Source organism: Nycticebus coucang, chromosome 18 (genome assembly GCF_027406575.1).
Source record: "Nycticebus coucang isolate mNycCou1 chromosome 18, mNycCou1.pri, whole genome shotgun sequence".
Lineage (NCBI taxonomy): Eukaryota > Metazoa > Chordata > Mammalia > Primates > Lorisidae > Nycticebus > Nycticebus coucang.
The window spans coordinates 77,661,309-77,672,534 of record NC_069797.1 but is presented as its reverse complement, the minus strand read 5'-3'; the positions used below and the strand labels follow the sequence as shown (position 1 = coordinate 77,672,534).

At 55.6% G+C, this 11,226-nt stretch overlaps 1 protein-coding gene across 2 annotated transcripts; it reads right to left on the bottom strand.

Moving 5' to 3' along the window:
- Positions 1–911: 911 nt before the first annotated feature.
- On the bottom strand, positions 912–10,450 carry CBX2 (chromobox 2). Of its 2 annotated transcripts, XM_053570608.1 has the most exons (5): positions 10,311–10,450; positions 10,187–10,230; positions 9,209–9,274; positions 7,009–7,114; positions 912–5,242 (listed from the first exon to the last, which is right to left on the bottom strand). In XM_053570608.1, exons 1-5 carry the CDS (start codon positions 10,380–10,382, stop codon positions 3,932–3,934), a joined length of 1,599 nt encoding a protein of 532 aa, XP_053426583.1. In that variant the 5' UTR covers positions 10,383–10,450; the 3' UTR covers positions 912–3,931. The 2 variants fall into 2 exon arrangements, with proteins under 2 accessions (XP_053426583.1, XP_053426584.1); XM_053570609.1 differs by lacking the exons at positions 9,209–9,274; positions 10,187–10,230; positions 10,311–10,450 and adding an exon at positions 5,396–5,453 and having other exon boundaries at positions 7,009–7,076.
- Between the last annotated feature and the right edge of the window lie 776 nt (positions 10,451–11,226).

Below are 11,226 nucleotides of genomic sequence, written 5' to 3'. Positions count from 1 at the left end.
TTTTTTGAGACAGAGTCTCACTCTGTTGCCTTGGGTACGGTGCTGTGGCATCATCAGAGCTCACAGCAACCTCAAACTCTTGGGCTCAAGTGATCTTCCTGTCTCAAGCCTCATGAGTAGCTGGGTCTGCAGGTGACAAGACACAGGCTGGACTACTTTTTCTATTTTTAGTAAAGATGGGGCCTTGCACTTGCTCAGGCTGGTCTCCAACTTCTGAGCTCAAGAGATCTGTCTACCTTGGCCTCCCAGAGTGCTGGGATTACAGGCGTGAGTCACTGTGCCTGGCCTAGCTGTCTCCTTTTAAAGTACCACCACGTGCAGCAGACTCAACTAGAGCAGCTTCTGACACTGGACCTTGGGGTGCTGTGGGTGTGGAATTTTGGCTTCTCTTTACACTTCTGGAACTGAGGTACCTGGAGTGTTGTGTATGGCAGCATCCCTGACACCCCCCACCCCCGCCCACTAGATGCCAGTTAGATGCCTCCTCACCCTGCCCATTATTTGTGCTTTTTCTTTCTTCCCCCATTAAACCAGTTTCTCAAACTTTGCAGTATTGCCACCGTTCTGTGTTTAGCACTATCCCTGGTCCCTACCCATTAGATGCTAATTCACCTCCCCTTGTGACAACTTATCTCCAGACACTGTCACATGTGTCCCAGCATGCCCAACTGTCCTCAGCTGTAAACCATTGGTGTAGGGACTCCCTTTCCTTGCTCTGAAAAATGTCTTTTTCTGCATCCTATCAAAGTGGCTAAGCCTTCCCCAAATTTGATTTTTCCATGCCACAACTATCCAGTTCATGTCCAGAGGACTATTTTGCCTCAAGGGAAAGTAGTCTTGCGTTTCCAGGCACCACTCACAATGTACACCAGGCCAGAAAGTTTTCTGAAAAATTTATTGATATACTAAGAGGTAACAAAAAGACAAAAATCTTCTGACACCATTTGCTAATGTCTCTCCCCCACAAAATAAATTAACACCAGTCTAAATCTGCAACCTATGCTAGTGTTAGTTTTTAAAAACTGCTAGAAAACCCACAGAATCATGAAATGCACTTGAGTAAATATCTGCTTATCTAGGTACTACCTCTCCCACCTCCAATCTCTTCCCCTAAAGTCTCCTGGGCTCCTTGGGGGAAGTATTTCTTTGAAGGGGTTGGTCCCAACTAAATACGGGGGCTGGCCTATTTCAGCAAAGATCTTTTTTACCCAGAGAAATAACATATCCACTTTTGTTCTCTGAAGAAAGCAAACTAACCACCATAGCTTAAAGCAATTAGAAGTGGTATACATGATTTTTTTAAATTAAAAAACAAATCAAGCCAACGATTGGCATTGGTTCAACCTCTAGTCTTCCCCTCGTGGCCCAGAACCCTCTCTAGCCAAATTCTGAGTATAACCAAAAATAAAGAACACTCTTTTTGGTATGAAAAAATACATATAAAAATACAACAAACCGGCCACTTCCTATATGATACAGAAGCAAACAAGACAGAAGTTCACACACCCATCCAGTATGTATACAGCGACAGTTCACGAGACCCATGGGGATAAAGAAACAATGAATCTTAAGCCAGATGCGGTAGATGCCTAGCTACACACATAAATAGCAGCAAATAAAATATTAAAAGTACTAATTTTATTTATTGGTAAACATAAGACAACTGACTCCGAGCATCCGGTGCCATGGCAACGGGGATGCTTGTGTCTATACACACACACCCCGCAATGTGAACCACAGGGGCTCCCAAGCACCAGGAAAAGACACAACACAGCAAGGCAAAGTGGCTGGGAGTAAAGGTGTTTGCAGGTTCAAACTTTGGGATTGAAGTAGCTGGCAATTAGAAAGGCACCAAATCAGGGTTTGGAGAGACCTGGCTGCTGGGGCCCAGTCAGTTATCCCAGGCTCCCAGGGACAGACACCCCCATTCCTTCAACAGCCCCTGGGACCCTGGGGTTACTCCTGAGGGTGTGCCAAGAGGCAGCTGCCAGCCTGGCTTTGGAACTCTAAGCATACTGTCTGGCAGCAAAGAGGCTATTGGCTTCTCTGCAAGGCGCCCTAGCATGCTGGGATCCATTCTCCCCAGGCTGTGCAGGGACAATGCTTCCCCTCACTGCCCACTTCCAGTTCCAGCCTTGCTGTCTGCAGAGGTGAGCACCATGCCTATCTTAACAGCCAAGGACGCAGGTCCCTCCCCAAAGGCACACTGTTGTGATCAATTTGGCTACACAAACGCTACCTCTTCCTATTTGGCATGGAGTGAGGTATAGGGGGCTTGCAGCCTGGCAGGCCTGCCCCTGGTCTGAGGACCGCAGTTCTTCCCTGTCATGTCTGGAGTGAAGCCCTGTACCTGGCAGCTGACTTTAACCAAGAACAGAAACAGGCCCATATTCCTTGAGTTTTCTTTTTGGCATCAGATACCCAGTAACCAGACTGCCTGCTGCTACTGCTGGTCTGTCCCTGTCCTATGCTGGTGTCTCAGAACAAAAATCATGGTGTTGTAAGAAATCATACACTGCAGTTCCAAGACACAGCTGTCCACAGGGTAGGGGACAGGCTTAGAGGTCCAGGCTGGCAGGCTTTGGCTTATTGGGATCCTCTGCCAGGTGGGCTGCTCTGACTTGATCCTGCCTCCCAAAGTGACGTTGCTTCTCAGCTTAGAAGGGACAAAACCCCTGAAGGTGTGTGTATGGGGATTGTCAGGGAAAGTGGTCAGTCCATCTGGACAGGGCCCTGTGTGGGGAAAGCAAGGGGAAGCTGTCATGGGAGGCAACTATGGTAAACACCTGCAAGCAGCCAGGAGCCGGACAGCAGAGCACATCCACCTGCAGCCAGTGCCTGCACTTCTGCCCTCAGTGGCCCCTAGGGCAGTATGTGGCTGTGATTAGGACTAAGCTGGGCCTTTATTACCAGAAGACAAATTCCAGGGAGTAGAAAGGCTTTCCCGCCCAGGGCCTGACTCAGACCCTTCTGCTGGCCTGCACACTATTTCCAGCTTCTTTCTGGACACACCTCAGTCCCTTGACTTTCAATCCCTCAGAACTGAGGGGCCCTGGTAAGAGGGCTGTGGCTGGTTTGGAAGGAGACCAGGGTCACAGGCCAGCAGGAAGGAGGGCAGTGACACATCCTGCCCCCAGACCTAACTTGGAGGCTCTTCATATGAGATTGGGCGGTGGGACCAGCCCTCTACCCCATCGGGCTTTCAGGTCTACTCCGGGACTGCATGTTATTCTGAATTAGGGTGTGATGGCTGCAAAGCCACCCCTTCCAGCACCTGACCCCACCCTGCCCAACTGCTGCTACCAACACCTTGTATTAGACATGAAGGCCCCAGCTGGCCCCCCTGCTGTGGGGTAGGACCCATACCCCTTGGCGGCTCAGGCACTGCTGGGAAAGGGGAGCTCCAAACAGCCATGCCTGTACCAGCTGCACCCCACCCTGTCTCCTAAAATTGCTCCAGGCAGAGGGGACACTGGTGGGCCCCTCGTTGGAGTAGTCCTGGGGGTTTGACTTCCTTCAATACACTTTCTCTCCCCACCCTGGGGGAGAAATCAAGCTGGATTGGGAGAAGGCGCCATAGCAAAGAGAGCAGAGCAAAGCTGCCACCAACCACCAGGTGGGGAGGGTGGCTGCACTCAGGGAACCTGCTCTTCCAAGACGGCTGGAGCCACAGGTGCCTGAGGAGAGCCAGGAGAGTGAGGCGGCAGCCAAGAGGTAGGAGTGTGGGGACTCCAACCCCACCAAGGCAAAGACACAGGTCCCTGCCCAAGACCCAGGACAGGGCGGGCACTGGGGAGAAGCCCCTTCCACATCTGCCTGGAGAGGAGCTCACACACCCCTCTTCCCCGACCCAGCCCCTCCAGAGGATTTGGGCTTCGTTTCAGTTCAGAGGCGGAGGCAGGTAAGACCCAGGCAGCTGGCGGCAGGGCCTTCAGTAATGTCTCAGGTTGAAGAAGCCCACACTGGTGGGGGACTCCTTCACCGTGACAGTGATGAGGTTGGCAGTGACATCAGTCACAAAGACGTGCTCAATGAGGCTGCGAGTGGGCTTCCAGTCCTGGCTGGTCTGGACGGACACCGACAGGTTCTGCCCAGTGCTGGGTGGCGACACCAAGTCAGGGTCTGAGTCGGAGCTGCTGCTGTCCTCGCCGGCGCTCATCTCAGGCAGCACTGCTGCCTTGCGGATGTCTCCTGGGGCTGTTCGACTGTCCTGCACACGGGTGGTAGCACCACCCTTAACACAGTCCCTCTTGCCTGCAGGGGTGGGCAGAGCTGCCACCCTAGGGGCCGGCTTCTCACTTTTGCTTGTGTCGGTGGACATGCTGGTCCCACTGCCCCCAGTGGAGCTGCCCCCGGAGCCCTTCCCAGCAGCTGAGTTGGTGGTGGGGACACCCTTGGTGGTCGAGGTGTGGCGGGCGAGCAGGCCTACCCCAGGCATGCCATTCTTGACGCTCTGTAAGTCCAAGACCTGGAGGCTCAGCTCCTGGGTGGGTAGTAGCTGAGGGCCCGGGCACCCAGCAGGGATCCTGCTACCGCTGTGGGCATGTGGGGGTCCCCCTGTGCTCCCCCCTTTTTGCTCTGCAGCCCCACTGCTGGGAGCCTTTGGGACTTTGCTTCCTGGGGGGCTCAGCCCCAGATCTCCTTTCTGTGTCCTCACCTTTAGGTCCAGCCCAAGGCCACATTTGTTGGTAGTCTGGGCCTTGAGAGCCAACCGGCTGGCAGCCTGGGCAGAGCCCTGGCCCATCCTGTTCATGTAGTGCACGATGGAGCTCTGCCAGCTGATGCCACCACGGCTGGGGCTGCTGGCCACGCCCTTCATCAGGCTGGCCAGGTTCTCTGGGGTGGCCATGGTGCTGGGGCCACCACAGGCCTCTTTGGCGTGGGCCTTCAGAGCTGCCAGGCCTGCCACGGGGGCACTGAGTGGAGAGGGTAGCTTGCTGGCCGGGGCCCCCAGATCTTTCCGGGCAGTTTTCAGCACCTTGGCCAGGCTCATGGGTCTCCGGGCCGCCTTCTGCTCTGGGGGAAGGGGCTTGCGTCCTCGCTTCTTACGGATGGGATCCTTCAGCTCAGGCTTGGCCACCAGGATCTGGGCCTTCTTCTGAGGCACTGGGTGGGTTTCGCGGCCTCGAGGGCTCCTCTTGGTGTCTAAGTCACTGTCATCCTCTTCATCTGAGGAAGAGGAGGAAGATGTGGAAGAAGAGGAAGAACTGCTGGATTTGGACTTGGAGGGAGCATCGGGCTCCTGAAAAGGCAAAGGAGAAGGCGTCACACTTCCACTGCCTGGCCCCAAGCTCCAGAGCACCATGCTGTCCCTAAGGGGCTCCAGGCACCTTGTGGTCAGCACCTCCCACAGTTTTCAGACTAGAGAGGGAGACAGAAAGGAGCAATTTCCTACCATGTTGTTCCAGAACAGTCCTTATAGTTGTTCTCCCCAGGGAGAACTAGCCTCCACTCTGTGGAGATTAAAGACAAAAAAAGAAATAAAAGAAAAAAATAATAATAAGGCTCCATAAAATGCAGGTAGATAGGGCTAGGTGCGGTGGCTCCTGCCTGTGATCCCAGCACTTTGGGAAGCTGAGATGGGAGGGTCTCATGAGGCATTTCAGGCCAGTCTGTGCAACATGGAGACACCCCACCTCTACAAGAAATTAAAAATTAGCTGGGTGTGGTGACCTGCCTGTAGTTCCAGCCATTTAAGAAGCTAAGGCAGGAGGATTGCTTGAGCCAAGGAGTTTCAAGGCTGCTATGAGCTAGGATCAAACCACTGTACACCAGGCTGGGTGAAATAATTAAAAAGGAATTTTAACAGGTACTATGCCTTAGGGAGACAGACTTCATACCCAGTCCCCCACTGCACAGCCCTCCCAACTAGAAGGGAAGCAACCAGAAAGCCTCAAGGCTTCCCTGGAAGGCACCCCCATACCCCAAAAGCGTACCACCTTCCCAAGATCCTTCTTACAACCAGCACAACTTCTGCAGGTCCCACCACCCTGCCTGAAAGAAGATTCTTTTTTTTTTTTTTTTTCATAGAGACAGAGTGTTATTTTATGGCCCTCAGTAGAGTGCCATGACGTCACAGGACTCACAGCAACCTCCAGCTCTTGGGCTTAGGCGATTCTTTTGCCTCAGCCTTCAGAACAGCTGGGACAACAGGCGCCCGCCAAAACGCCCGGCTATTTATTTGTTGCAGTTTGGCCGGGGCTGGGTTTAAACCCGCCACCCTCGGTATATGGGGCTGGTGCCCTACTCACTGAGCCACAGGCGCCACCCCTGAAAGAAGATTCTAAACATGAGGGGAAGCCAGTGTAGACTAGCTAACAAGACTCTAAGGGGTGGGGGTAGGGTTTAAGTGACTGAGCTTGTGGCCACAGTATGTCAGGAGGACAGGGCGAGGGGGTAGTGACCCTAAGGAAGAAATCAAAGACACACTGAGGCCAGGCTCTCCTTCCCCATCCTGGCCAACCAAACCCAGGGGAAAGGGAGCAATGCTCAGGACCCTGGGATTTATGAAGAAGCCCCCATAAACCCCATCGAGTAGTAGGGAAGGGGCGACAGGATACCCAAGAAGGCACCAGCAGGTGTCCCTGGCTATGGTATACTAAGGCGCACACAAAGGGCCCAGTATACTGGGCCTGATGGATGGCTCCCATCTCCAACCTATGAGCACCTACTGTATGCATGCTTCTTGTTCTTTGTTCCCCAATGGGGTGTGCAGTCAGCAGCCCCAGTGTGACCCTGTTACCCAGTAGGAAGAAGTATACAGAATGGAGTCAACTGAAGCAGGAAGCCACCTCCCAGGGGCCCAAGGCCAGCGATGGGGTGGGGAACAGCTAGCTTGTGTAGCTGGCTGGAGCCACTCAGAGGGCAGGAGGAGGCCTCAAGAAAGGGGCGGGGAGGGGGGAGGGTCCTGTCTCCACTGCTGAAGTGCCTCTCCTTCTTCCCAAGGGCCCTCACACCTTCCCTCTCCTGCCTGCTGCCCAGCCCAGCAAGGAAGGCATTGCTACCCACCTTGAGCTTGGAGCTCCGGCTACAGGAGGACATCGCCGTGAGCTTCCTTGGCCGGCCTCTTGGTCTCTTGCCTCTCTTCCGGTTCTGCACCTCCTTCTCGTGTTCCCTGAAGGCACATCCCAGTTAGGGAAGGAGAAACCCTGCGCACACCCCCTGCTACCGCTTGGAGCCAGGCAGCACCCCTGTCTGCAGGGGGGCACCCATAGCAGAGGTCTGGACTCCATTCTTGGCAGTAAGGGTTGGCATTATTTTTCCAACTATCCCACTTCACTTGAATTTAGATAAAGACAAGCCAAAGATATGAAAGCAAAGCTGGAGATGAACAGCTCCCCAGTTTTCTTTGACCACCCCCATGAGGCAGCTCTCTGAAGGTAGGATGTTCTGTGGATACTCCAGCATATCCCAGTTGGAAGCAGCTTTTGTGGTCATGGGGCCCAACCTCTGCGCCTTCAAGAGGAGATACCCACAACCCAGGCATCTGCCCTCACCTCTCATTGGTGACCTCAGCACCAAGAGTTAGCCCTGGGGCCACCTCTGCCCTACAGCCTTCCCAGAGCCCGCTGCCGTGCACGGATACCTCTCTAGTCCTGAATTCTGGTCTTGACAGAGCACACAATTCTGAAGTGGCCAGGGCTCCAGACCTACGTCCCCTGTGATCCCCCAAAGCAGTCCCCCTGCCTAGGATGAAGCCCTCAGGGAACGCCAACATACCAGGCTATCCCCATGATGGGGCCCTGGTAATTAAAATGGTCAAACATCATCTCATTGGGGCCTGAAGGTGAAGCTCAATAATCAGGCAAAGCTCAAGTGTCAAAGCATTAGCCCTCGACTTTACAACATCCTAAAAGGACAATGAGGAATCTCATCTTGTGGGTCTCCCTCTGCAGAAACATTAGGCTGGGCACTGGACGCTGTGAGCCTGTGGCGTGCCCTTCCCAATACCAAGCAAGTAACTGCCTGTCCCTAGTGCCCTAGAGAACGTGGGACGTCACCTTCTTGGGTTTTTTTCTTCCATGATGTAATCCAGACCACCCCTGGTTTTCGAACTCTTGTATGTCTGGTATTTCTGCTCCTGTCTGCTACACAACGGGAGAGAGGGACGGGCCCTCTCTCAGCATTCAGGGCACTATCTTAGAGGGACAGCAGTGGACCAGCTCCTGAAGTGGGTAATGCCATCACCTCTATCCCCAAGGCTGACAGGCCCCAGTCAGGAATCAAAGAGAAGAGGTTGCTGCTGAGATTTCCCGAAGGTATTTAAACTAGAGCACGCTTGTCACACCTTTTCTCATCTCACTAAAAACTTATCATTATTTTCCTCCACTGTCATGGCTCCTCTAGGAAGAGCCAAAATGTCCTACTACAGTGGAAAAAAGTGAACACAGCTTCAGCTTCCAGAGAACAAGCTTGCCAGTCTGACCCCAGCTGGGAAAGATTTGAGCAACCAATTCATCTGTCTCTATCAACAGGGCAGGCTGCAGCAAGGGGGAGGTGTCAGAGCCACTACGGCCACCTTGCCATGTTTCCAGAAGGGTGTGCTGGGGCTGCAGAGGCTTCCCTCCCACCTTCTCCCTTCACCATCTCAAGGAGGCCTATCTCTTAAGTCAAGTCTCCTACCTAAAAATAGAAATGACATCTAAAATTACAGAAGCAACTGGCTCAACACTGGCAACAGGGCCCCTTGGGCTCCCTCGGTACTGTTTTGTAGTCCAGAACAAAATAAAAATGTTGTTCTCGATAAAGAGACACTGCAGCAGGCATCACCTTGTGCTGTGTGTTCCAGCCCCCTCTCTGAGCCTTCTCTTACCCAGTGGTACACTCACACAGGGCCAGAAGGACAGTGCTGTACTGTTATGGCAAACCTGCTATCCTGGTTTTTATTAGCGCTGTCTGCAAATTACTCAACAGTAAAGGCCTTGAGAAGCCAGGATCCTTACATGAAATGAACCAAACAGGTTCGTTTTTGCAAGTCTGGCTATAAGCAGCACTTACTCAGGGTTTCTTCAGTAATAGGTGTGGCCCGGGGTGGCGTGACCCACTTCAGTGCTGTGTGCTGGCTGGGAGAAGGTGTGAGTGGAACAGCCACAGAGATGGCATTAGAGGCCCTGGGGCGAGTCTTGGTATAGACTCAGACCACAGCCCCAATCCTGGTGCAACCAACTACTGCCCTCCCACCCCCCTTCCCATGGCAGTTAACTCTCACTTCTTCTGGAAGGCCAGGAGCAGCCTTGGGTCCAGGATATTCTCTTCTGGCTCCCAGCTGTTATGTCTGGAAGAGCAAAGAGGAGGGTGACATCAAACACCAGGCAGTGACCTGCTCCCCGGGTCCTGTGGCAGTCCTCAAAGGAGCAAACCCAGGTTCTGGAGGCTGGGGACCTTGAAGCCAGCACTCTCACCTCAAACCCAAAGAGACACTTCTACGTCAGCCCCCCAATTAAAACACAGCCACAAGAGGACTCTCACTGTCTCCACCAGGGAGAAAACCAAATCCCAACAAAACTCAAAGTTGCTGAGAGGGAATCCCCCAAACCCTGGCCCGGAGCCAGGGAGGGAAGGAAAGGCAGGTCTAGAAGGCAGGGAGGGGCACAGGCGCACAGCCCAAGGCTCAGAACAATGTGGCTGGGCCCAGGCAAGCGCGGGCCGGCACGGGAGGGGGCGCCAAGAAAGAAGAGTTGGGGTCCGTGAAGAAGGGGGAAGGGGGACGGGGCTACGGGAGCAGCTGTGAAGAGAGCCCCTCTGGGGATGCTAAATCCTTTCCCTCCCATTAAAAGAAAGAAAGAAAAAGAAACCCTACATCCATCGGCAGAAAGCTCAGGTTACAGCGGGGAAAACACAGACAAGAGGGGGGCGCACATCCCGCGCTTCCCACTCGGCCGAGCTGGGGAGGGGTGTGCCCGGGAGGGGGGCGCATGCAACAAATGGGCGCGGGCGGGGCGCGCGGCCGGAGGGGGCTTCCCGCGCGGGAGGCCGCCAGGCCTCGCACCCCGCGGGCTTGTAAACAAAGGGCAGTTCGGGTCTGGGCGCCCCCAACGAGCCGGAGTAGCCCGCGAGGACCCCGTGAACTTTGCGCCCTGCTCGCAGACGTCCTCAGGCCCCTCTACAGCGCGGCCGAGGGTCCCTCCCCTACCCCCCTGGCGAGGTGAGACGCGCGGGAAGGCGGGCGCCGCTGTGGGGGACTCACTTGGAGGACCAGCCGCGCCACTTGACCAGGTACTCCAGCTTGCCCTGCGGAGAGAAGGGGCGGGTGAGCTGGGGGCGGGCGGCGGGCGGCGGGCGGGAGGGGTGACGGGCCGGGCCGCACGCACCTTGCGGAGCCGCTTGCTCAGGATGCACTCAGCGGCGAAGACTTGCTCGCCCACGCTGCTCAGCTCCTCCATGCTGCCGCAAAGCCAACCCGCCCGCGGCCCCGCCGCCCGCCCGCACCGCCCCGCGCCCCGCGGCCGCTCACAAAGCACCGCCCCCGTCAGGCCCGGCCCGCCCTGCGCACGCGCACCGCCGCCCCGCGCCCGCGCCTGAGCCCGCCGCCCGCCCCCGCGAGCGGCCCAAACCCGGAGTGGGCCAATCAGCGCGCGGGGGCGGGCGCGGGGCGGGGCGCGCATTGTCCGTGGCGGGCTGGGCGTCGCGCCGGCCGCGGTTCCGCGCTCTCCGGGGCTGGGGAAGCGGATCCGGGGTACTGGTGGGACGCGGCGTAGAGGGGAGGAGGCGCCCAGCGGCTTCGGACCCGAGGTCGCCCACTGAGTCCGGCTTGGTCCCGGGGGCGTGCATGGTCTCCCTCCCAGCTTCGTTTTCCGGGCAGAAAGCCATTGTTCTGGCGCGAAGGCAGGGAAGCAAGACGGGGCGCGGCGGCCGCTTCCTGCCCCTGCCTGGGAGGGGCGCTGTTCCGGGGGCGGGGGGATCGCGGCTGGCCGGCGTTTTGAACTTGGGTTCCCTGAGTCTGCAGGCAGTCGGCCGCGGGTACGGGGAAGGAATTGGAGGTAAAGGACGGGGCCGGGGCGCGGAGAACAAACGTAGTAGCCCGGGCTTTTTTCCTCAAAGGCTGCAGAGGAAAAGGCAGGAACTGAAAACTCCAACTACCCCAAGGAAGAAACAATACGAAGGGCTCAGAGTTCTCATTACGTAGTTAAAAAAAGTGGATCCGGTTTCCAAGTTTTAGGGCACACATAGGGCAAAAACCACCTACACCTTTTCTGAATTTGTTTCACAATTTTGATGAAATGAATA